Source organism: Marmota marmota, unplaced genomic scaffold (genome assembly GCF_001458135.2).
Source record: "Marmota marmota marmota unplaced genomic scaffold, marMar, whole genome shotgun sequence".
In the NCBI taxonomy this organism is placed as follows: Eukaryota; Metazoa; Chordata; class Mammalia; order Rodentia; family Sciuridae; genus Marmota; species Marmota marmota.
Genome location: NW_026000241.1, coordinates 20,760,107 through 20,782,205, shown reverse-complemented (window position 1 = coordinate 20,782,205; position 22,099 = coordinate 20,760,107). Strand labels below are relative to the sequence as shown.

The 22,099-nt window shown below is 42.4% G+C and overlaps 1 protein-coding gene across 1 annotated transcript in view; it reads right to left on the bottom strand.

The window, feature by feature from the left end:
- The window catches only part of Osbpl10 (oxysterol binding protein like 10), a 172,981-nt gene that overhangs the window by 43,043 nt on the left and 107,839 nt on the right, over positions 1-22,099 (bottom strand). Inside the window, exon 6 of the mRNA XM_048795377.1 lies at positions 18,749-18,903. Coding sequence (XP_048651334.1) covers positions 18,749-18,903 — 155 coding nt within the window. The remainder of the gene's footprint in view (positions 1-18,748; positions 18,904-22,099) is intronic.

Genomic DNA, 22,099 nt, shown 5'->3' with positions numbered 1-22,099 from the left:
CTCTCCTTTGTTCAGAAGAAACTTCAATGTCCTGACTGTGGCCTATGGGCCCTATGGGATGGGATGCTTCCCTATGGACTTCTAGCTTCTCTCCTGGTTTATCCTCCTCACCCTGCCAGTCACCTTCTATTCCTGGGTACATAGATGATATGCTCTCCTCAGGGTCTTTGCAGCTGCCAGTAATTGTTCTTCCTCCTCTGGGTCTGTGCATGATCTGCTTCCTTAAATCTCTACTCATGTTGCCACACAAGTGGACTTGCACATCCTGGTCTCTTCTGCTATCACACCTAAGGCCTCAGGCACATAGTATATGACCTCAAGTCTTCCCAGGTCATGGTTCATCCCAGACCCCTCCTCCTCAGACTTCATGTGGTCTGCACCACCAGAACATTCTTCCCCAAACGTCCTCATCTCTGATCAAAAGTCTTTAGTGGGGGCTGGAGATGTAGCTCAGTGATAAAAAATGCTTAGCATGACCAAGACCCTAGGTTCCAACCCCAGCACCATGTCCACCCCCCAAAAAAGAAGTCCACTCAGCCCAACACTGAAGGATTCTCAATCTGACCTGGGTCACAAACCCCCTGCATCCCCAGCTCCTCACCTAAATTTCCTCTTGCCTAGATTGACAACAGGATGCAATAGGCCTTCTATTCTTGGATTCATATACAAGGGTTCAACCAACTGGGATGGAAATTCAGTGTGGGGGGGACATACCTAGACTAAATATGTCAGACTTTTGTCTTTATTCCTAAACAATAAGCATGATTTACATACATTGCACTGTATAAGTAACCTAGAAATGATTTAAGGTACATAGGAGGATTTGCAAAGGTTATGTGCAAATACTGCACTATTTTATGCAAGGGTCTTGAGAATTCATGGATGGAGTCCTGGGACCAACCCCCTAACACACACACCCAAACACCAATACTGAGAAAGGACTATAAGCATTTCTCATGCTATGCTCTTGACTTCCACCGTCCAATAGTGGTAACCAGTCACATGCAACAGTCACTTGTAAAATTAAATAAAATCCTAATTACTGCATTTGTGAAGGAAGGGGCCATCAGCAGTTCCTTAATGGCACTAGCCACATTTTAAGCATTGGTAGTCACAGGTGGCTATTGGCTACCATATTAGACACCACAGAAAGTAAACATTTCCACCGTGGCAGCAAGTGCTTTAGAGAATGTTGCCCTAAGTTTTAATGTTCTCTCAATTTATTTCTCTTCATTCCACCACTTGCCATTTCTCTGAATAACCAGTTCCCGTATGGTGCTCCAGGCAGGAGCACTCCATCTCTCCCCTAAAACCCCACAAGTGAGCTTACCCTAGGGCCAAAAGGCCGCTGCCATATCTATCTATGCTTAACCTCTTGGTGATACAAAGTTAGGGGAGATGGGGGATTTTTTAAATCTAATATCCTAATGAAAACCAAACAATTTTACAAACACTTCCAGCTCCAAAATAAAACAGAATAAGGTGGTCATTGTAACCAGTAATAAATCAAATAATCCCATGCCTTAAAACTTAGAGGAATTCTACTGCCTATGATTTGCTTCTATCATAACCAGTGTTGCACTCCGGGAATTCTGCCTTTCTGTATCCACAGCTTAACTTACTATTGACTTGTGCTTTGTGCTGGGGGATGGATTTCTTCTCATTCCGCACATGGTAAATGCCTTTACTCAGAAAGTGAGCACAAGGACACTAGAGTCAATGGTACCACATAACTGATTCTTTCAGACTCCACACTCAATGCCACTAATTGCTAAACTGCCTTGCTTTCCCCACAAATTATGCAGTTATGGGCCTGGTGGGGATGGAGGGTGGGGGGAAGCAAAACACTGAGGGTATGCCCAGTGGCAGCACTGAAAAACTCTAAATCAGGCCAACTCAGTGTGTGGTCCCCAGACTGCAGCATCAGCATCACGGCACAGAAAAGCAAGGTCTAGGACCTGTGCCAGACGACAGAAACCTTGGGAGCAGGGGCACAGACCTGCATTTGGTTTTTTACCTTTTATTCAGTCCTGAAGAACTGTAATTTATACCTCAAACAATATATAGATCTTAGTGCACTGTTCCATATATTCTGACAAATGTATCTCTTTATGTGTAAATCTCTCCTAAACCATTTTTTAAGTGTACAGTTCAGTGGTATTAACCATGTTGATGCTATAGTGAAATAGCTCTCTAGAACTTTTTCCAAGTTGCAAAACAAACCATCAGCCAAGCAACCCCCTTTCCCCCTCTGCCCTCAGTCCCTGAAGAACAGACTGAGCCAGTCCTTCCTCCAGGGGACTTGGATGTACCTGGTTATCTGAGCACTGCACTAAGGACCCCAGGAGCTAGAGGAGCAGCAAAGCAACAGACATGCTAGAGGCTAGCTCCAGGGAACAGCCAAACAGGACAGGAAGTGGCTGTCAAAACCCAGCCCTTAGCACCCAGTGTGGAGAGGGCTCTGGGCCGGCTGCTAGAGGGAATCCAAACATGAACAAATAGAAAACTTTCCCCATCAATTTGAATAGGCCCAAGTTGAAAAAGGAAATTGTTTTCTCAACATTTAACCAGGGTCTAGCCATTTCACCCGACTCCAGAGGAGATTCAGAAAGCTATCAACCTTGATTGGACCAGCAGGACAGTGTTCTCATCCATACTATGCCAGCTGGTCATTCAATTCTTTGAATTTTATGTGCCCATTTTAATCATTTACATCTCTCACCTGGAAATTCCCAACTGATTCTCTCTGGTGGAAATTTCAGAAGGGTACGATAACACAAACGAAATAACCAGTGGCATTGCAAACCGCAGAACAGTTTTGATTTACAAGTCATTAAAAGCGAGAGGCATTTAATGTTCTTTGCAGGCCAAAAGGGATTGCATCATGAATAATAGGAAAGGCATCGTGCGTTAAGAACTCTTGTGCAAATAATGTTCTCCCCAGGCCACACAGAAGGCCTGTTCCCTGAGCACTTCCAATGTGCCAGGCACGTACCACGTACACACAGCAGGTCAGCCTTTGAGAACCAAATCTAGCGCATTTGCCCCATATTGTTTCACAAGGTGGAGTTTCTGGATCATTATATCCACTGGCTCCCAAATAACCAAGGATGCAATACCACAAGCAGACCAAGAGCTAGGGGTGTTTCAGAAACCATCCAAAGCTTAGGCAATTTTAGACTTTGCACTTTTCTTAAGGATAGCTCTGGTACATGCCGATGATGTCCAGATTGCTGTAAATATTAACAAGCTCAGGAAAAAGTACCTGTGATAAAACAGGCTCCCATGTTTTTGTAGAAATAAAGAGCCCAAAGGCAAAACCAACACAGCTCCTAGTTCCACAGTGAGGAAGCACCGACAACACTCTGTGAAAGTTACAGTCCCTAAATCCCACTGGATACCCTTTGGCTCAAATACAGGGCATTTTTCTCTGCTTTTTAATTTGCACTATATGTCCATTTTTCTAGCCCCCATGACAGAGGATATTAAAAGAAGGTCTCCCTGTACTTTTATTCACATGTGAGTTGAATAAAGGATCTAAGAGGGTAATCACAGCAATTCATATTTTTTTTTTCATGTTATGCCATTGCCATAAAATCCAAATGAGGCTCACTACATCCTTCATTTTAAAAACGGTCACATTAGCATGCTTTACTTTGCCCCACTCCTAAATGCTTCGTTCAATGAAAACTTTCAAGGGGAAATTTGTGAGCTGGCTATAATCAGCCTAGGGTAATGGGAACAGTATGTGGCAGCACTATTAATGATCAGGACTGTGCGATTATAGTTAGCTCAAGAAGAACGTGAATTTTAAGGCCTCAATGCAATCAGGTAGGACCTATCAATACTCCTTTTAATACTAGATTCTAGCTTTCGTGTAAATCACTATGACACATAGAAATTCTATCTCTGCAGCATAAAATAGCCCAATGACGACTATCCAAGCTAGGCTTTTGGTCACTTGGATAGACGTTTTGTCAGAACGCCCTCTTCCTGAATAATACGTCATCATTCTATTCCACAAATGTGATTGTGAAACACACACTTGAGTTTCAAAAAGACCCACAGTATGAATTCTTTGAGGTTATTGAACTAGTACTTTATCATGTCATCCTATGTCCTTGAACTAGGGAAAACAAAGTTTAACTTCTGTCATTAAGAGTTTATTTTTAAGAAACAAATCTATTAGTTTTTATTCCCCCTATGACTTAATACACTGCATGAAACTGCATTAAACTTCAGACTCTGGATGAGGACAGATGGTCCCTAACCAGAACCTCTATAGAATGTCTCTGCATTTTGAAATTTCTTTCTGAGAAGTAGAGCCAGCAAGAAGGTGAGCAGTGGGCAAAGATGTCTTCATGTTCTCAGTGAGGAGACTGTGCAGGTCTGACTAGATGACATTCCAGGAAAGACAGATTTGGATCCACTGGTTTATATTCCATAGTTCCACCTCTCCACAGAACAGCCGGCACACAAACCTACCTCAGTAGCTCATGAAAGTTCATGTTCCTAACCACAACATAAAATTCTGGGGCTTCATTTTAAATGAATACAAAGTTATGAAAGGATGCAAAGAAATCTGACCCTCAAAGTGACTCAAGACAAGGGATCTTTGTGTGGAAGCATTTTACAGTGGCCACTACCATAATGCTTATTGTCGCTGTTTTTTACCTCTACAGATGCACCCGAAGTGTGGGAAAATGTTGCTTCCCATTATGAAGAACGTGATATAGTGGCCTGATAAAAATTCTTGGAAAATATTCGAGCTCAACCATAAGGTTGGAAAATGGGAAAAGGCTGTCAATAAGGCTTTAAAGTCAAAATTACAAATCCCTAACATGAGAATGTGCTTAATTTCATTCACGAGTTTAAAAAGAGAAATTAAAAACAAGATATCATTTCTCAATTAAAAAAAAATGAGTAAGTGCTGGGTGTGGTGATGCACAACTGTAATCCCAGCAGCTTGGGAGGCTGAGACAGGAGGATGGTGAGTTCAAAGCCAGCCTCAGCAACTCCAAGGCACTAAGCAACTCAGTGAGACCCTGTCTCTAAATAAAATACAAAATAGGGCTGGGGATGTGGCTCAGTGGTTGAGTGCCCCCGAGTTCAATCCTTGGTATTGACAACAACAACAAAGAAAAATGAATAAGTGCTTGATACTCTAATGGCAAAAATACAGGATCATAGCAGCTCTCAGACATTACTGAGGGAGCATAAATTTGGCTTAATCTTAGAGGGCAATTTAGGAATAATTATCAAAATTTTAAATTCTCACACTTGCCTGAATTTCACTGCTAGAAAGTCTCCCTATAAAAGATATTGGCATAAGTATATAAAATATGGTGGAGCATGATTTGCAGTAGAAAATGGACAACCCTAAATGTTTCTCCTAGGATTTGGTTAATTATGGGTTAAATAAAATATGATAAATAACTCTACTAACTAGGGCATTCATCAGATGCAATGGCTTTGCAGATGTTCCCAAGAATGCACACAATCTGTACATGATAACATGGAAAGATACCCAAGACAAAAATTAAAAGCCATAGAACATTACCTATAGTGTGATTCCATTGGTATGAAAAGGTTTTAGAAAGAATATGTACATGTTGCTGTGCAAATTTCCCAAAGAGACACACACAGTAGCCCTTCCTTTTCAGGCAGAAATAAAACACAGGGTCAAAACAGGAGATTTTTTTTTAAACTTACTACTTCCTCCACATATTCTATAGTGTATTTTTAAAACATGATAATTTTGTTTTATGATAACTTAAAATCCTCCTCCTGGGCTGGGGCTGTAGTTCAGTGGTAGAGCACTTGCTTACAGCACATGTGAAGCACTGGGTTCGATCCTCAGCACCACATAATAAAATAAAGGTATTGTAACCATCTACAACTAAAATTTTTTTTAAAAAAATCTTCCTCCTATTGCCATAGAGTTGTATGACACAAATGGTTTCATTTCTGATTTAATTCTGAGGCTCTTGAGAGGCAGTGGGAGAAGGCGGGGGTGATGAGCACTGGCAGACTGGAAAAGCAAGTTTGAAGAGGTGTACTAAACACAAAAAGCAGAGCCAGATACTTTTCTTCCAACATGGAATCTGGCTGAGCCATGCCTTCCTCAACAGGAGCAATATAATAACTTGCCCAATTTTAAGCCAAAGGTCAAGCCCAATCCTATCTCCACAGAACACCCAATATATTTGGAAATGCCAGCCAAATCCCTTGCTGTAGGAGATGGAATAATGGCCCAAAGATGCCCTAGTCCTAATCCCCTGGACTGCAGATGTCAAATTACATGGCAGGGGGGAATTAATGTTGCAGACGCAATTAAGGCTGCTAACTAGCCGATCTTAAAACTGGAAAATTAATCTATATTATCTAGGTGGGCTTGATGCAACCACAAGGGTCCTTAATGGGAAAGAGGGAGTCAGAGAGGTAAGTCAGAAACAGGACTATGGAAAGTCAAAGAGATACAAGGTTTCCATTTCTTAAGACGGAGGAAGGGACCACAAGCCAAGGAATATAGGAGCCTTTAGAAGCTAGAAAAGCCAAGAAAACAGATTCTCCTCAGAAAAGAACAGCCCTGCCCACACCTTTGATGTTAGCCCACTAAGATCTGTCGACTTCTAACCTATGGAACTTTAAGATGACAAATTTGTGGGAAGTTGTTACAGCAGCAACAGGAAACTAGTACAGCCTACTTACATTTCTTTGGCTACACTCCAGACTTCCTTAGCTGGACAAATCTGTGGTGTATTGTGAGAAATTAGCCTGGGCTTTCCACCTGTGGATGCTCACTGATGTGAGCAAGCACTGCCAACTATCCAGCTGATTTTAGATTTCAGAGAGAAAATGCAGGCAAGACATCAGCCACAAGATTACTAAAATGATTATTAAATTAGCTTTATCTGGAAAAGACATATTTAAATAGGTTACCAATGTTTTATTTCATTTTGTTTTGTGTGAGATCCTAGGGTTCAAACCCAGAGCCCCACACATACATGGTAAGCTCTCTGCCACTGAGCCCCATCTCCAGCCTGGAAACCCTTTATAAGATATGCCCCACCATATAAATGTCAGATGCCGTTGTTTACACCTAGGATACTCCTCCAAAGACAAACTGGGCCTCACTTAAGAACCCAAGAACAGCATCACAACAAATGCTGTTAAGAGTTCCCCCAACAGACTTACAACTTGTGTGTGTGTGTGTGTGTGTATGTATATATATGTGTGTGTGTGTGTGTATATATATATATTTTTTAATATATATATATTTTTAATATATATATATTTATATATATATATATATATTTTAATATATATATATGTGTGTGTGTCTATATATATATATTAGTTGTAGATGGACACAATACTTTTATTTATCGTTATATGGTACCGAGGATCAAACCAGGGCCTCACACATGCTAGCCAAGTGCTCTACCACTGAGCCACAACCTCAGCCTCCAGACTTCCCACTTTTGAATGAGGACAAGCCAAAGAACAATCTTAATAAGGTCTGACTTACTGTCCCATGCCACACACTGAGCTGTACCCTGGAAGTACATGATCCCATACACCCATCACCCCATTTCCATCAGGAAATCACTATTGTAACCACTGGTGATGTGCATGCTCATCTTCCTATAGGCAGGAATGGGAAGAGCTTTGGTTCAAAGTGGTCTGCCAGACCCCACAGTCGGGACTCCAGAGACACATCATACCCAGCCTGGCCCTCCTCCAACAGCCCAAAGTGATGAAAGGCCAAAATGTTGAAGAGCAGCTTTTCAGTCCAGGTGATTTTAGATTTCAACCCCAGAAAGGCAATCCAGTCAGTGGACCTCCCTGAACAACCTCTAAGACTTTGAAGAACTTTTTAACTCAATATCCAAATCATCTCTCTCCTCTACTGTTGTTTTGGATCTTACCTATGAATTGATGGCGTCTTCAAGAAATACATGTCTCCAAGCATACAAACAAGAGCTTCCGCGAAGTGAGGACTCAGGTTTATAAAGAATTCCACTACGACCTGCTCAGTAGCCACCATGAGCACCTGTCCTTCACTTTTACAGAACACAAGGCATCCCCATTCACCTGGGTAAGAATCACTGACCCGAAGAGCAAAGTCTAAAATCAGCAAGTAACTCCCTGGTAGGAGATTTCTATATAGGATTCCAATCTAAACAAAGTTTGAAGCTCTAAAATTCATTGTACTGGAATTTTTTTAAAAGGCAGGTAAACATAAAAGCAAGTCCCTTCCCTTCCTCCCATTTCTTCTCTCAATGCTGTATGTGAAACTGGAATCAATCTAACAATCCCTAATGCAGTGATTTTCACCTTGAGTTACATAGTGTATTTCTTTTAAGCCAAAACTACAAGCTGGCTCTGGCCTTTGGTACATAGGCAATTGAAAGGAATTTATCTGGACTCTGAAACTTTTCCAAATTCTTTCCAAAAAAGAATGTCATTCACAGCAAATATGTAGTGTTATAGCAATATAGTGTTATGTTATTTGCTATAACAAACACTACATATTTGCTGTAACAAGTTGAGATTTGATACTTTTATATTAATTTTAAATAACTAAAAAATGAAGCTGTATAAGTTTCTTATTCTTTTTAAAGGGAACCAATTCTAATGAGATGAAGGAGGGAAACATGAATGGAGATTTGGGTCCATCTGAAGAGCACTTCATGGTTGTTCTCAATTATGACTAATTTCATTTTCCCTCGAGTTTATGGCCTCTTTCCCTTTCACGTGGCTGGATTCTGCCACTCTTCTTATGCATATTAGTCATGAGGTGATTGATTGGGACTTTTGTAGCCCAAGAGGATGGCCTGGGTCACAGGACAGCATGCTTAGCTGGCCGGGCACAGTGAATGACAGAGAAAAGGGGCTGGAGCCCTGGGAAAGGACGGCAGAGCACTGTCACCAGAGGGAGGGAAGGAAAAGACTGTGGTGACGGAGCATCATATGACATGTGGCTGCTCTCCCTGCACAGAGTCTGCCCATTGGCCCTGGCTCTGCTCATATCTGCAAGGACAAGGAGGGCTTTGGATGTAGGGAGGGCGAGGACAAGATGGACAGCTAAGTAGCCACTGCACTACAGGGCCAAGTGTTTCAGAAGTGGCTGTTCAGGTCCTACAGATCACTCTCTCTCTCTCAGGTACATGTCCCTCACGGCCTACCTCGTTGCTCACATGTATCATTATTAGAAAAATTAAAAGTTTACAATTATGAATTAGCAAACAGCAAGCCCCTGCAATGCTATAAAAGCCAGCTCCGATTGCAAAAGGGACACAAGAGCTCATTAACTAACCAGGCAAAGCCCAAAGTATATGAGAAATATTTTACTCTTTCCTTCCTAACATTCTCTCCCCAAGATCATAAATCGCTGAGCATCAACTTTCCATCTTCAGAGGCAGCATATAAATCACCCGGAGAATAGTTATTCATCGCGAGCAAATAAAAATGTAAGCCAGGCAGATGGTGCAAAACTCATTGATATTTGAGGTCTGATTTCCCGGGTCTAGGCAAGCAAGGTGGAAGAAGAGAGAGTTGTGAAATTTGGGGCCACAATTACAGGGGCAAAGTACCCAAAACCACAGAATACTAAAAATGTTCATACCACATCGCTACAATCTCTTCAATGCTTCGCCTCTGATTCAGATCTGACTTTCTCCCTTCGTGGCAACAGGAATGATGGGGAGAGACAGAAAGGGGGAGAGAGGAGGGAAACCCACACCAAACGCAGCAGTGCTTTAAGCCCTTTGCATTCACCAGTTTCAAAGTGCTTAGTCCTTTGGGTACTGCTGCAGGATGGGAGAGATCAGACCCCTCGGTGCTGATTTTTTTTCATAGGGATCCAGCTCACAATTGGCAAATCCAAGGTGGCTGCCTTCCCAACACTCTAGCTGGTGTTTATGTCACAAAGCCACACTGGCCCCGGGGGAGGGGAGAGAAGAAGAGAAGGAGAGGTGAACACTTCTGAGGCTACCCCCACTCTCTCGCTTAAGCCCAGTGTCAAAACCCATTAAGAGCCCTAAGCACACACATCCCACTGGCAAGGGCATGATTTGGGACCCTCCACTAAATGCCACTCCTCTTATAAAGGCCAACACTTGGCCAAGGAGACAAAACCTCATCACCACTCTCAAAAAGGATGGAAGAGGAAGGAAAACCGTGAAAAAGTAGCATACACTGAAATCAATGTCCCCCGCCAAAGCAGCACAGGAAAATACCCTGTCATGCCTTGTAGTCAAGGAGTTCAAGAAAGCTGTCAAAAGCCCAGTCCAAGGGGGTTTTTGAAAAAAATGCTCACTGGGCTTAGTTGTGTGAGGTTATGTTGTTGAGCTGTTAGAGAAGGAAGGGGCTGGTGTACAGCTTGGTGGGAAAGCATTTGCCTGGTATGCATCAGGCTCTGGCTCCATCCCCAGAATCAAAAAATAGAGGGCAGAAAAATGCTATCTTAAAAGATTGCAAGGAGCTCTTAACCATGGGAAGCACAATTACAGCCTATCTGAATACCAGAAAAAACATGTTTGAATTCCAGGTCATCTCACAGATGGTTACCTCTACTTATGAAGCCACAAGTAGACCAACAACCACATACTACCAGAGCCTACAGAGTCTTGAACCTCAGGAACGTTCCTTGGCTAAGAGCCATTTCTCCAGTTTCTAATTTTCATGATACAAACATGACTATTGTGAAATCTCAAAACTGGATTGTGAAAATCTACTAAACTAAGCAAGGCTCCATTCAATGCCCAGTGCATACAGGAGCTCGACTGCATCCACTGAATGAATAAACGAATAAGCAAATAGATGATGACTGATGTGCATACTGGTCACAGAGCAAAGAGCGAGTCCTGTATTTTCAAGCATACATCATAAGTTGGGTCCTTGTGACTTTTAAGTCCTGAGGTCTGACAGCTAGATGTATCCTCCACATTTACTGGAAGGATGGACCACTTTCCCTGAAGACCAACAGCTGGAAGAAATCCAAATGATCAAATCATCCCCTCATTCCTGTAGCACCAGTGTTAGGCGGGAGATAGGGAATGGGGAAGGCCACCCTTTAAGGGCTTGTAACTCCAGCCAAGGCCCTCAGCCCTCACCCCACACTCCACCTGATGGCCCTTATTGTGAGGGGAAACTGGGCCATTTCATGATTAAAGAGGAAAGCTAGATGACCACAAGGGGAATTCAAGCCCATAGAGTAAAAGTCTCCATCTTGGGCATGCACAATATCTCATGGGACTGAATGACAGTAAACTTGCTAGTTAATATATCATTAGCATTGTGGTTTGTTGCCCTCTGTGCATGGGGTAAGGTGCTTATGCTGGGTAATAAAGAAATGTCAAATTCAGTTGTCAGTCAAGGTGCCAATCAACCCCAGATCCACCTAAGGGAAAAAGATGAGAACTAGCATAGCTCAATAAAAGCAATCTCTACTGTGTAGACAGGGCCTCGAGCTAGTTGGCAGCTCAACTTCCTTTGCTCTCCTCCAAAGAGAGCTTTCAGTTTCAATGAACTTGTGCCTTGCCTGCAACTTCTCATGTGTCATTTTTCTTTGGGTCATCGAGAGCCTAGATCTGAGACTCCCTTGGGAGGTCCTCTTCTAGAGTACTAGTAACAGCATTTAAGTGGAATGCCCTAGTGGATCTTCTAAAAGGTTATGATGAGTTCCATTAAGAACCACCACCATCTAGTACCTGTTAGTGCTCAAGGCCAATGGCTACAAATGGACCAACTGAGAAGAGCATCCTTTTCCTGGAGAGCTCCAGACCACTGGCCATTAGTGACTCTCATCACAACAGCATGTGTCAGCCACAATCCACCCAATATGTTAACTTCTGTCAGGGTTAATGGAACACCAATGAACACAGAATAAAGATGAGAATGAGACCAAAGCATGCACTTAGTCATGGACACTACCAGTAGATATCATTCACATTCAAATACTTAAATATTTCAGTCTCCAAAAAGGAATGAGACATGTGATCTGTCCTCAAAGAATGATCTATGAGATGAAATGACCACGTTAGAAAAATCTTGGGGGCAGTGAGGGTAGATTTGATGGTACAGTGGACACTGTCACCACCCCAAAGCCATCACTGCTTCTGCCTTGCTAACACAAACTCAATCCTGAGCTCTCTGGGATCCACGTCAGTTTTGATCCCAGGCAAAGTGCACTCCTCCACAACAAGGGAGGGGGACTCATGGGAATCCTGTCACTCACTAGCAGCCACAGGTTCTAGGTAGCATGTGAGCCAGTTTGGGCTGTGAAATAACAGGGGAAGGGTATTGGGAGCTTCCCTCCCCAGTAAAGTGTCTTAGAAGGAGCCCCCATCTCTTCCTCTTCCGAAGGGTACATCAACATGGAAATGCAACACTTGGAATTATATTCACAAGTATGCAACCACGAAGCAACCAGCATAAGGATAAAAGCCAAAAGGGATGATGGAAAAAGCCGTCTTCAAAGCCATCACAATTGGTGGCACCAAACCCAAAACCACCTGCTATCACAATTCTTGAGAAAGTTAAATTCATCGCTGCTTGAGCTACTAATTGCTGGGTTTTACATTTTTTTGCAGCTAAAAGAATCTGTCCAATATAGGAGGTGGTTTAGTATAAAGGGCACCAACTTGGAAGAAATTCCGATATCAATTTCATCTCTATCACTGACTTGTGTGTGTGGCGAGTTAGCCACTTGACCCCCTAAATCCTGTTATAAGATTTAGTGATTCAAAGACCATGACTCAGAGAACCTGGGGAAAAGATGTCACTAAACTGTTGATGGAATGAGGGGTAGTAGGGGAAGGGTAACCTACTTATAACAAATTTTAAGTATAATGCAAGTGTTTCCTAATATTGTTAAATTCTGTGAGGAAAATCAACAAAAGGATTTTCAATCATTGTAAGATAGTGACAGTTCCCTCACTCCTTGGTCAAACTGTTGACAACCAATAAGTACATTAAGTGTTTTGAACAAACCTATAAGAGAGATAATTTTTTAACACATTTTCAAAGGGATTAAAATATATATATCTCATGTTTTTAAATATATCAACATCCCAAGCCTCATACATCCTTGACACCTAATTATACAGTCATATGTCATGGAAGTGAAGAATAAGGAGGTGATAATAGGTTTGAGAGGATCGTACTAGCCGGTTTGAACTTGAAGCTACAGGACTTCAAGTTGAGGGTTTGGGGTGTGTTTGTTTTGGGGGGGGGTTTTGGGTGGGACCAGGGATTGAACTTAGGGTCACACGACCACTGAGCCACATCCCCAGCCCTATTTTGTATTTTATTTAAAGACAGGGTCTGCATTGCTTAATGGCTCACCATTGCTGAAGCTGGCTTTGAACTCTCAATCCTCCTGCCTCAGGCTCCCAAGCCTCTGGGATTACAGGCGTGCACCACCGTAGCTGGCTCAAATTAACAGTTTTATGTCAATTAAAAAGTCCAGTACTAAAATGACAGTTCAACCAAAAGGAAAATCCTTCTTGGGGTAGCATTCAGCAAAGTATTTTTTATCAATTCCCCTTCCTTTATTCTTAAAACAATTTTCCTCCCTTGCAGAAGAGGAGATTCTACCTCATTTGAAAACTCAATTATGCAATTTTCTAACCAAAGTCTAACTGGCTAGTGTACATGCTGATCCAGTGCTCTGTACAGATGGACATTATGAGAGGTCCCTCTAAACCTGCTAGATCTGCAGGCATGGGGCTGTGGTCTCTTGATAGCGTTGCTGGCACTGTAATCCAAATGCTCAACTGGGCAAAGTTCCTCTCTGGAACAATCAATGCAGGGGTTGGTCAGAGTGGACACTGATCCAGAGCACAAGCTGCAGTGGATATTAAGAGTACTGGTTCTCCTAAGGCCAGGGAAGATGTCTAGACACCAAATATTTGTTTCAAATAATTGACACCTTTTCGTCACTGTTCTTTTACACCTTCTCCAGGAAGGATTTGATGAAAGATTTTTTTAAAGTTATTCAGATGGGCTGGTGATGGAGCTCAGTGGTAGAGGACTTGCCTAGCATGCCTGAGACCTGGGTTCCATCCCAAGTTGATCCCCCTTGTTCTGGGGCTTCAGCCTCTTGGACTGCACAGCTAGTCACACTTCCTCCAACCTGCAGGTGGCCACTGTGGACTCTCCAGCTTCTGGTTGTGTAAGCCAACTTAATAAGCCCCCCTTTTATTAAAATTTAATTGTACTTCCTGGGGCTGGGGCTGAGCAGTAGCGCACTTGCCTGGCGTGTGTAGGCACTGGGTTTGATTCTCAACACCACATAAATAAAAATAATGATCTACCAACAACCAAAAAAATTAATATGTAAAAAAATATATATACTTTCTATTGATTCTGTTCCTGTAGAGAGCCATGACTAATACAATGGGTGAACTGCAGGTGCACCATGCTAATCAAGGAGGCCCACTCCAAGGGCTGCAAGCCACAGGATTCCATTCCCATGACTTCCGGGAAATACGAAACTATAGGGACAGAAAAAGATCAGTGGTTTCCAAGGGCTAAAGGAAAAGAAATGAGTGACAAGGGACATGAGGGAATTCTGAGGTAAAAGAACCACTCCATAGTTTGTTAAAACTGATAAACTGCATTTTTAACAGTGAGTTACATTATTATGAATTATCTCAATAAATATAAATTTTTTTTAAAGTTAGGATCTGTCCTTCAGATATGTCCTCCAGGAAGGTGAGTACGAATGTCACATGTGAGGTGCCACTCAGGATGGGGCTCTGGGTAGCACTGTGCTTTCACCAAGAGCCCAACCAGCTCTGATAGAGTGCTAGAAACAGAACCCACTTAGGGATTCCAACAGAAAGGAATGTGATAAGGGAACTCGGTGCTTACAGAATCACTGAAAGGGATGGAGAAGCCAGGGGTCCCCTAGAGTTTAAAATTCAAGGACACACCATTGTGGACAGCCATTAGGAAGCTCCAACCACAGCCAACATAGCAGCTTCTCACACCCAGGCAGGTGAGACTCCGCCCCCAGAGCAATTCGTCTCACATCATCTCTGAATACTCAGGCCTCCAGGACCTTGTCTGCCAGCAGCACCAGCAGAAGGAACTTGGTCTTAAAGTTAGAAACCCACTCACTGTAAGAAAGTCAGGGACGTGGGGTTGTTAGGTTTCCAATCCCTCCAATCAAGAGGGTGGAAAGATCGGCATGCTATAGTGATGCAGCCATATCAGTGTTTATAGCCACTCAATTCATAATAGCTAAGCTATGGAGCCAACCTAGGTGCCCTTCAACAGATGAATGGATAAAAAAAAATGTAGTGCATACACACATTGAAATATTACTCAGCCATAAAGAAATTATGGCATTTGCCAGTAAATGAATGGAACTGGAGAATATCATGCTAAGTAAAATAAACCAATCCCAAAAAACCAAAGGTTGAATGTTCTGATAAGCAGATGCTAACACAATAGAGGGGGAGGGAAGTATAGAAGTTCACTGGATTAGACAAAGGGGAAAAAAGGGTGGGGGGATAGGAATGACAGTATAATGAATTGAACGTAACTTTCCTATGTTCATATATGGATACATGACCAGTGTATCATGTCTAACCACAAAAATGGGAAGTTATACTCCATGTATACATGATGTCAAAATGCATACTGTCATGTACAACTAAACAGAATTTTTTTTTAAAAAAAGAGGATGAAGCTCTGGGTGGTGGTGCATGCCTATAATTCCAACAGTTTGGGAGGCCCAAATAGGAGGATCACGAGTTCAAAGCCAGCGTCAGCAAAAGCAAGGTGCTAAGCACTCAGTGAGACCCTGTCTCTAAATAAAATTCACAATAAGGCTGGAGATGTGGCTCAGTGGTCAAGTGCCCTTGAGTTCAATCCCCACTACCTAAAAAACTTTTCCAATGGTGTTACAGAGTTGGACAACTGTTCTACTAATGGAAGAAACCAAAGTCCTATGTCATTCCGTTATGGAAACATATTTCACGTTCATATTTAGTTCTAGCCCCAGAATAAAACGTTAAGATTACTGCATTCAATAACAGAGTTGACCACAGCTCCTTTCTAATTTACATATTTAATACACACTGTTCATCAAGCTTTTGTTCTGTTAAGAATCAAGCAAACCAAGTTTAAAAACACTGTTTTCCCAATGTAGGTTATTTAATGGTGAGCCAGAACCAGCAGAGGGGAGGTATCTTTTGCATCTTAATTGTTACCCCTCCAAAGAACTAAAACATGGATCAAAATGATGAACCAGAAGAAAATAATTTAGCTAAAATATAATAACTACAGTTCTATTCTTAAAATTAGTTCCCTATGGATGGCTCACATAAGTAACAATATTCTCTATACAAAAAGGGTTCAGTAATCTAAGGAATTTTCAGCCTTTAGGAATTTCACTTCATTCCTTATTTCTGCAGAGTGTAAGGAAGGGAGACTATGGAGACAGTCCTTTGTGTGTGCAAGGGGAAGCGTACTGGGGATTGAACCCAGAGGGCTTTTACCATTCAGTCACATCCCCAGCCCATTTTTGAGACAGGGTCTTGCTAAGGTGCTTAGGGCCTATGCTAAGTTACTGAGGCTGGCTTTGAACTTGCAATCCTCCTGCCTCAGTCCCTTGAGTTGCTGGGATTATAGGCATGTACCACTGTGCCCAGCACATTTTCCTTTTTTCTGACAAGAAAAACTACTGGATAAATTTTGCTAAGCTTCTTCAAATATGAAGACCAAAAAAAAAAAAAAAAAAAAGGTGGGGGGCGCAGCAAGACCAAGCACCTAAAAAGAAAAATAGCATCCAAACAACAGTAGCTGTTTGGGTTTAGAAATCCGACTATCAGAATTGTCATTAGCAAAAATGAGGGAACTCTTTGCAAAAGAACTCTAATTATCCCTTCTCAGGAAACCATCAAAACACCATCATACCCGTGAGTCTCTCACTGCTAGAAGGAATCGTTGAATGCTATCTTACATTGCTTGACAAAGGAATAAAGGGCAGCAACAACCACCACCACAAATTAATTACTATTCCTAACTTAATGGAAAACACTTTTCTCCTTTAGGATATTTATTAAAAGTTGAACTTGGGAGCTAGTTATTTCTGATGAATAATTACATGCTATCCTCTGCCAATGCTACTGACGGGCACAGCAAAGTAGGCAATAATTTTAGGTAAAAACAACAGACCTGGCCTCTCAACACCCAAGGGTCAAAGAACCATCAGAAGAAAGCAGGAGAAACATTGAGGAAATGCAGAGCAGGGAATATCACCAGCCCCAACAAGTATGTTTATCAGGTCGTAGCCCGTTAGGTTTCGCCCGAGGATGGTACTGGGGATGAGGAACTAAAAGATGATCGATCACTAAAGATCTAATATCTTCCTACTCTACTCCTCCAATTTCTCACTAAAGTGAGCCTTTAAATATGTTAATTATGGTATGAAACACCCCCCCCACCCAAGTTCTTTTTTGGGGGAGGAGAATGAAAGATACTGTATTTTTTTTTTCCAAATGCTTTAACATTCAGTCACCCCATCCTCAAATGCCAACCCACCCAGTCTCCAAAATGAGACAGCAAGCCTCCTGCCATTCACACTCACCCACCTACCTTGCAATTCACTTAAACATCAGCTATATGGGTTTTTCAGCCTGAAACTCCTTGCACAGTTACAAGCCAAATACCTTTCAAAATCCACACTCGCTACTTGCTCCGCACTCCGGCTAAGGTCCCTTGAAGAAGCTAATGAAACATTTGTAGACAGACTGATACTGCCTTTGTGAGAGCCATGCTACTAGGTCACAGCCAGAGAATATAATCACATGAAGCCTTGGGGGGGGGGGAAGTTCAATGGATAACCACGACTATTTGATGGAAGAAACTCCAGCAGGACTTTCCACCTTATAACAGATATTGTGAAGTGTCTCATCATTTTCAGGCTAAAAATGATTTTGATTTAAGTAACCCACCTCTAACAAATGGTTTAAAGTGGGTCTCAGTCTCTAGAACCGGGCTATCTCAAGATCAAATGTGCATCGCAGGAAAAACGAAACCCAAATCCACTCAGGACACAGAGTGAAACTGGCAAAAGGAATCACTGCATTTGGCTTCCTTCCACCTGCCCCGAGAGTCAAGAGTTAGGAGAGCCAGCCGTGATGACAGATGGCGGCGGTGTGGAGCCTGGGGGAGCCTCGCTGGTGGTCAGGATCTGCAGGGGCTGCTCCTCTATGACCAGGCAGGCACTCATCCTCTGCAATCTGCACCCAGGCCACGGCTCAACACCTCCCCCGAGCTTCCACCACCACCCACGACCCAGGCCTGGTTCAGTAGCATGCAGGAATCGAGCATGTGAGGCAGGAGCTTGGATCAGCACGAACCACACAGAGAAGCCATTATTTGGGGGAGCGACATAATATATTGTAACTGCTCCCATCAAGTCAATAGGCATTGTTTATCATGGGTCTGTTAGGATTTCTCCCACTTGAAGTTAGAAGGACTCCCATTTCAATGAAAATAGGAGATTCCTCACGGATAGGATCACAATTCACCCACGGCAATTGCCAGACACCACAGGAGTGCGCCAGGCTCTGCACAGAGCTGATTTTGTCTCTGGGCAATTCTTCCGTTTGGTAATTTGTCTCCTCTTAACAAAGATGAGCAAGTTACAAATATAATCACTAGATTTCTGAACAAGCAATAGATACCACAAGCCATGAATGCACTAAGAGGACGGCTCGCTTACCTCTGGCTCTGGCGGGAAAGTTTGTTCATCTTCAGTGGAGTTTGGTAAAACGGCCCAGGTTATGTTGGCACTGGCTGATGGCAAAGAGCCAAGTGTCCCATTTTTCAGCTGCTCTGTGGAATGTGACTTGGGCCCGTGCCATCCCAGGACGTTCTCTGAAATAAAGACCTAGAATGATGCCAAGTATTGAAAGTATCCAAATGAAACGTTTATAACTTGTGAAATAGCGCTACCTCACCTGCTTAAAATGGACCCAGGGTGGCACAGGGTGAGGTTTGTTTGGAATGAGGCACCACGACGGAGAGATTGTGATCGTGTAATTACCAGCTCATTTCTGTTTAATACCAGGATCAGAATCATCAATTTGTTTTTCTTCCAAACTCTGAGCAGAAACATTTGTTTTACCAACACCAGATAAAGACGTTTTTCTTATGCATTTTTTCAAATATATATATATACACATACACACACACACACACACACACACATTTTGTGTGTGGGCTAGAGATTGAACCCAGGGCCTTGTGCATGTAAGGAAAGCATTCTACCTACTGAGCTATATCCCCAGTCCCTATATTTTTAAATATTTATGATAAAAGCCAGAGGTCAGATTTCATCAAAGAGAGGCCACTCTGTGGTTTAAATGCCATTGGCCATAATCATCATGGCTTAGAAAACATGCCTGTGGTGGTTTCAAAACACTGTCCCGGTCATCAGACATGGCCCATGTACCGCATGTGGCAGAAAGCCCCATCACTCAGGATCAACATCTTTTCTAACAAGAATTTCTACAAACACCTTTCTGGTAATCCAAGAGCATTTTTACAACCTCCTTCAACCTCTTAGAGGAGCAAGGAAAGACTTTCTTCAATAGTATTTTTTAAGGGCCATGTGTTAGTACAGACTATTTTTCTATGCTCATTAAGGGGACAGGAGTAGCCAGAGACAGGCTTCTTTACCCCTAAGCAACTCCACCATGAGAATGAAGAGGCCTCCCCCTCAGCTGGTTTGCACTATGGAGGTTGTCCTCTGTGGAGGATCATGGGTAAATGAGAAGAGAGGCTGAAATAGAGACTCACCCATGTCGAGTTAGACCTTAACCTTTCAGGACCCTGGGAAATTTTTAGGCAGAGGAATGATATGATCTAACTTCTATTGTAATAGGATAATTTAGATACTGTTTAGAAGGGGGAAAAGCCCTTAAATATAACAAAGGGGACAGCAAAGATTTTGCTGTGGGGAAAATGATGACTGGTGTTATTTATTCACGTGTATGTTATCACTGCCTCCTCCTGTAATTTCTTCTGGTAAATTAAATATATACTATTACAAAAAAAAAAAAAAACCTCAACCTTTCAGGGTCTCAGGTGTTCCATTCCTAAAGCAATCATTCTGTAAAGCCCTTGGGCTGGAGTTACTCATAGAAAAATTTACAAGTATCCCAAACTTTTAACACCCCCAGGGAATCTGGTTGGCGGAAGCAAAATAATGGGGCAGGTGAAGGGCTGTGGTGTGCATACACACGTGTGTTGACCTGTGCAGTACTATCCATCCCAAGAATATTTTTATGCCAAAAAAAAGGTCTTTTTAATGTCAAGTATTGGATCACATAACTCTGCTGCTTAAGACTCAAGTGGTTTCCCACTACAACTGAAATAAAATCCAAACTGCCTGGCTTTCCTCTCCAGCCAGAAAGCCTACCAGCCTCACTCATTCCCCTCTCCTTGTGCCACTAAGCTCCAGCCACACTGGTACTTTTTCATTCTTCGAATGAGCCAAGTTCATTACAGTCTTAAAGCCATCATACATGCTGTTCCTTCATTCAGCCCTGCTGCAGGCGGGAGGTGGTCTTGTGGGTCAACTCAGCATCGCTTGCTCAGAGAGGCCTGCTAGGACCCTTCCAGCCATAGGAGAGCTGTCCTATGGCTGCTGACTCTCTTCACAGGACTCGCTCATCTACTTCTGTTATTTTCTCTCCTTTCTGGAATGCCAGCTCCTTGAGAGCAGAGACAACAGTGCCCTGGGCTCATGGCTGTGATTCCAGTACCTAAACATGATCTAGCAGAGTATGTGCCTGCTATATATTTGATGAATGACTGAGTGACTGTTCAGACATTCAGAAAGCAAATTTCACCAAGAGTAAATTCCATAACCACCTAAAAATAGAAAAATTTTAAACAGCAGAAAGTAGAATTTGGTGCTGGGGCTAGAGAGTGGGTGGGAAGAGGAGGGAGTCACTGTTTGATGGATACAGAGCTTCTGTTTTGCAAAACGAAAGAGCACTGGAGATCAGTTGCATAACAGTGTGAATGTATTAACGCTACCAATATGCTCACACAAAAATGGTTAAGATGGCACATTTTACTAACTTTTCTTCCCTCATGTGGTACTGGGGATGGAACCCAGGGTCTTGCTCATGTAAGGCAAGCACTCTTACCAACTGAGCTATATCCCCAGCCCAACTACTATTTTTTAAAGGACAAAAAAAAAAAGGAGGGGGGCGTAATCCATACAGCAGCCCATGAAGTCATTTAAAAACAGGTAAAAACTCCAAATACTAAGCCCCAAGGCTACAGGTAGAAGATCAGAACATAAGAGGAATCTCTAGAAATAATGGAGTCAGACTAAGAAAAACAAGCCAGGATTTGAACCACCAGAACTTACCATAAAAGGAGGGACACTTCTTACCTGTCCTTCTGGCCGACTCCAGCCTCAGAGACCCAGAATTGGGTTCAGACCTTAAATACCAGACAGCTATTCTACAAATTTAGGAGTACTATCTTAGAATTTATTTTGTCACACAAGTAGAAAACAATCTTTTGAACAAGTTAGGAAATCTTAAGAAGCACGAGGGGTGGGGATTAGATCTGCTTAAATACTTAGGAAACTGTTCTTCATTACTCTAATACCAATTCTGTCCTTCCCTCTCCTTCATAACCATCATCCAGAGATGGCAATCAAGACACAAAGGGGTGGTGGTGCACTGCAGCCTGGGATAGATGAAACCAGGGCATCATGGGTAAAAGCAGCAGTGCATGCTGGGAATGTATTTTCTATGTGTATTCTATGGATTCTAAAGGCTTAAGAACAAGTGAATGAGAACAGGAAAAAAAAAGCCCATCTCAAACCAGTCTAACTGCTCTTTGACTTGTTTGGGGAATGAAGTAGAAAAGTTACAAAATGAAGTGAATGAAAAGGACTGTACAGAGCTAGGGAAAAGAAATATCCTCAAGAAGCCTTAGAGAAAGACTACTTCTGAAATTTCTAATAATGTAAAGTGTCAGAAAAACACCAGGAAAGGTGTATCCTCAGCACAATACAGAATAAAGCAGCCTCTGTGAAACAAGAACA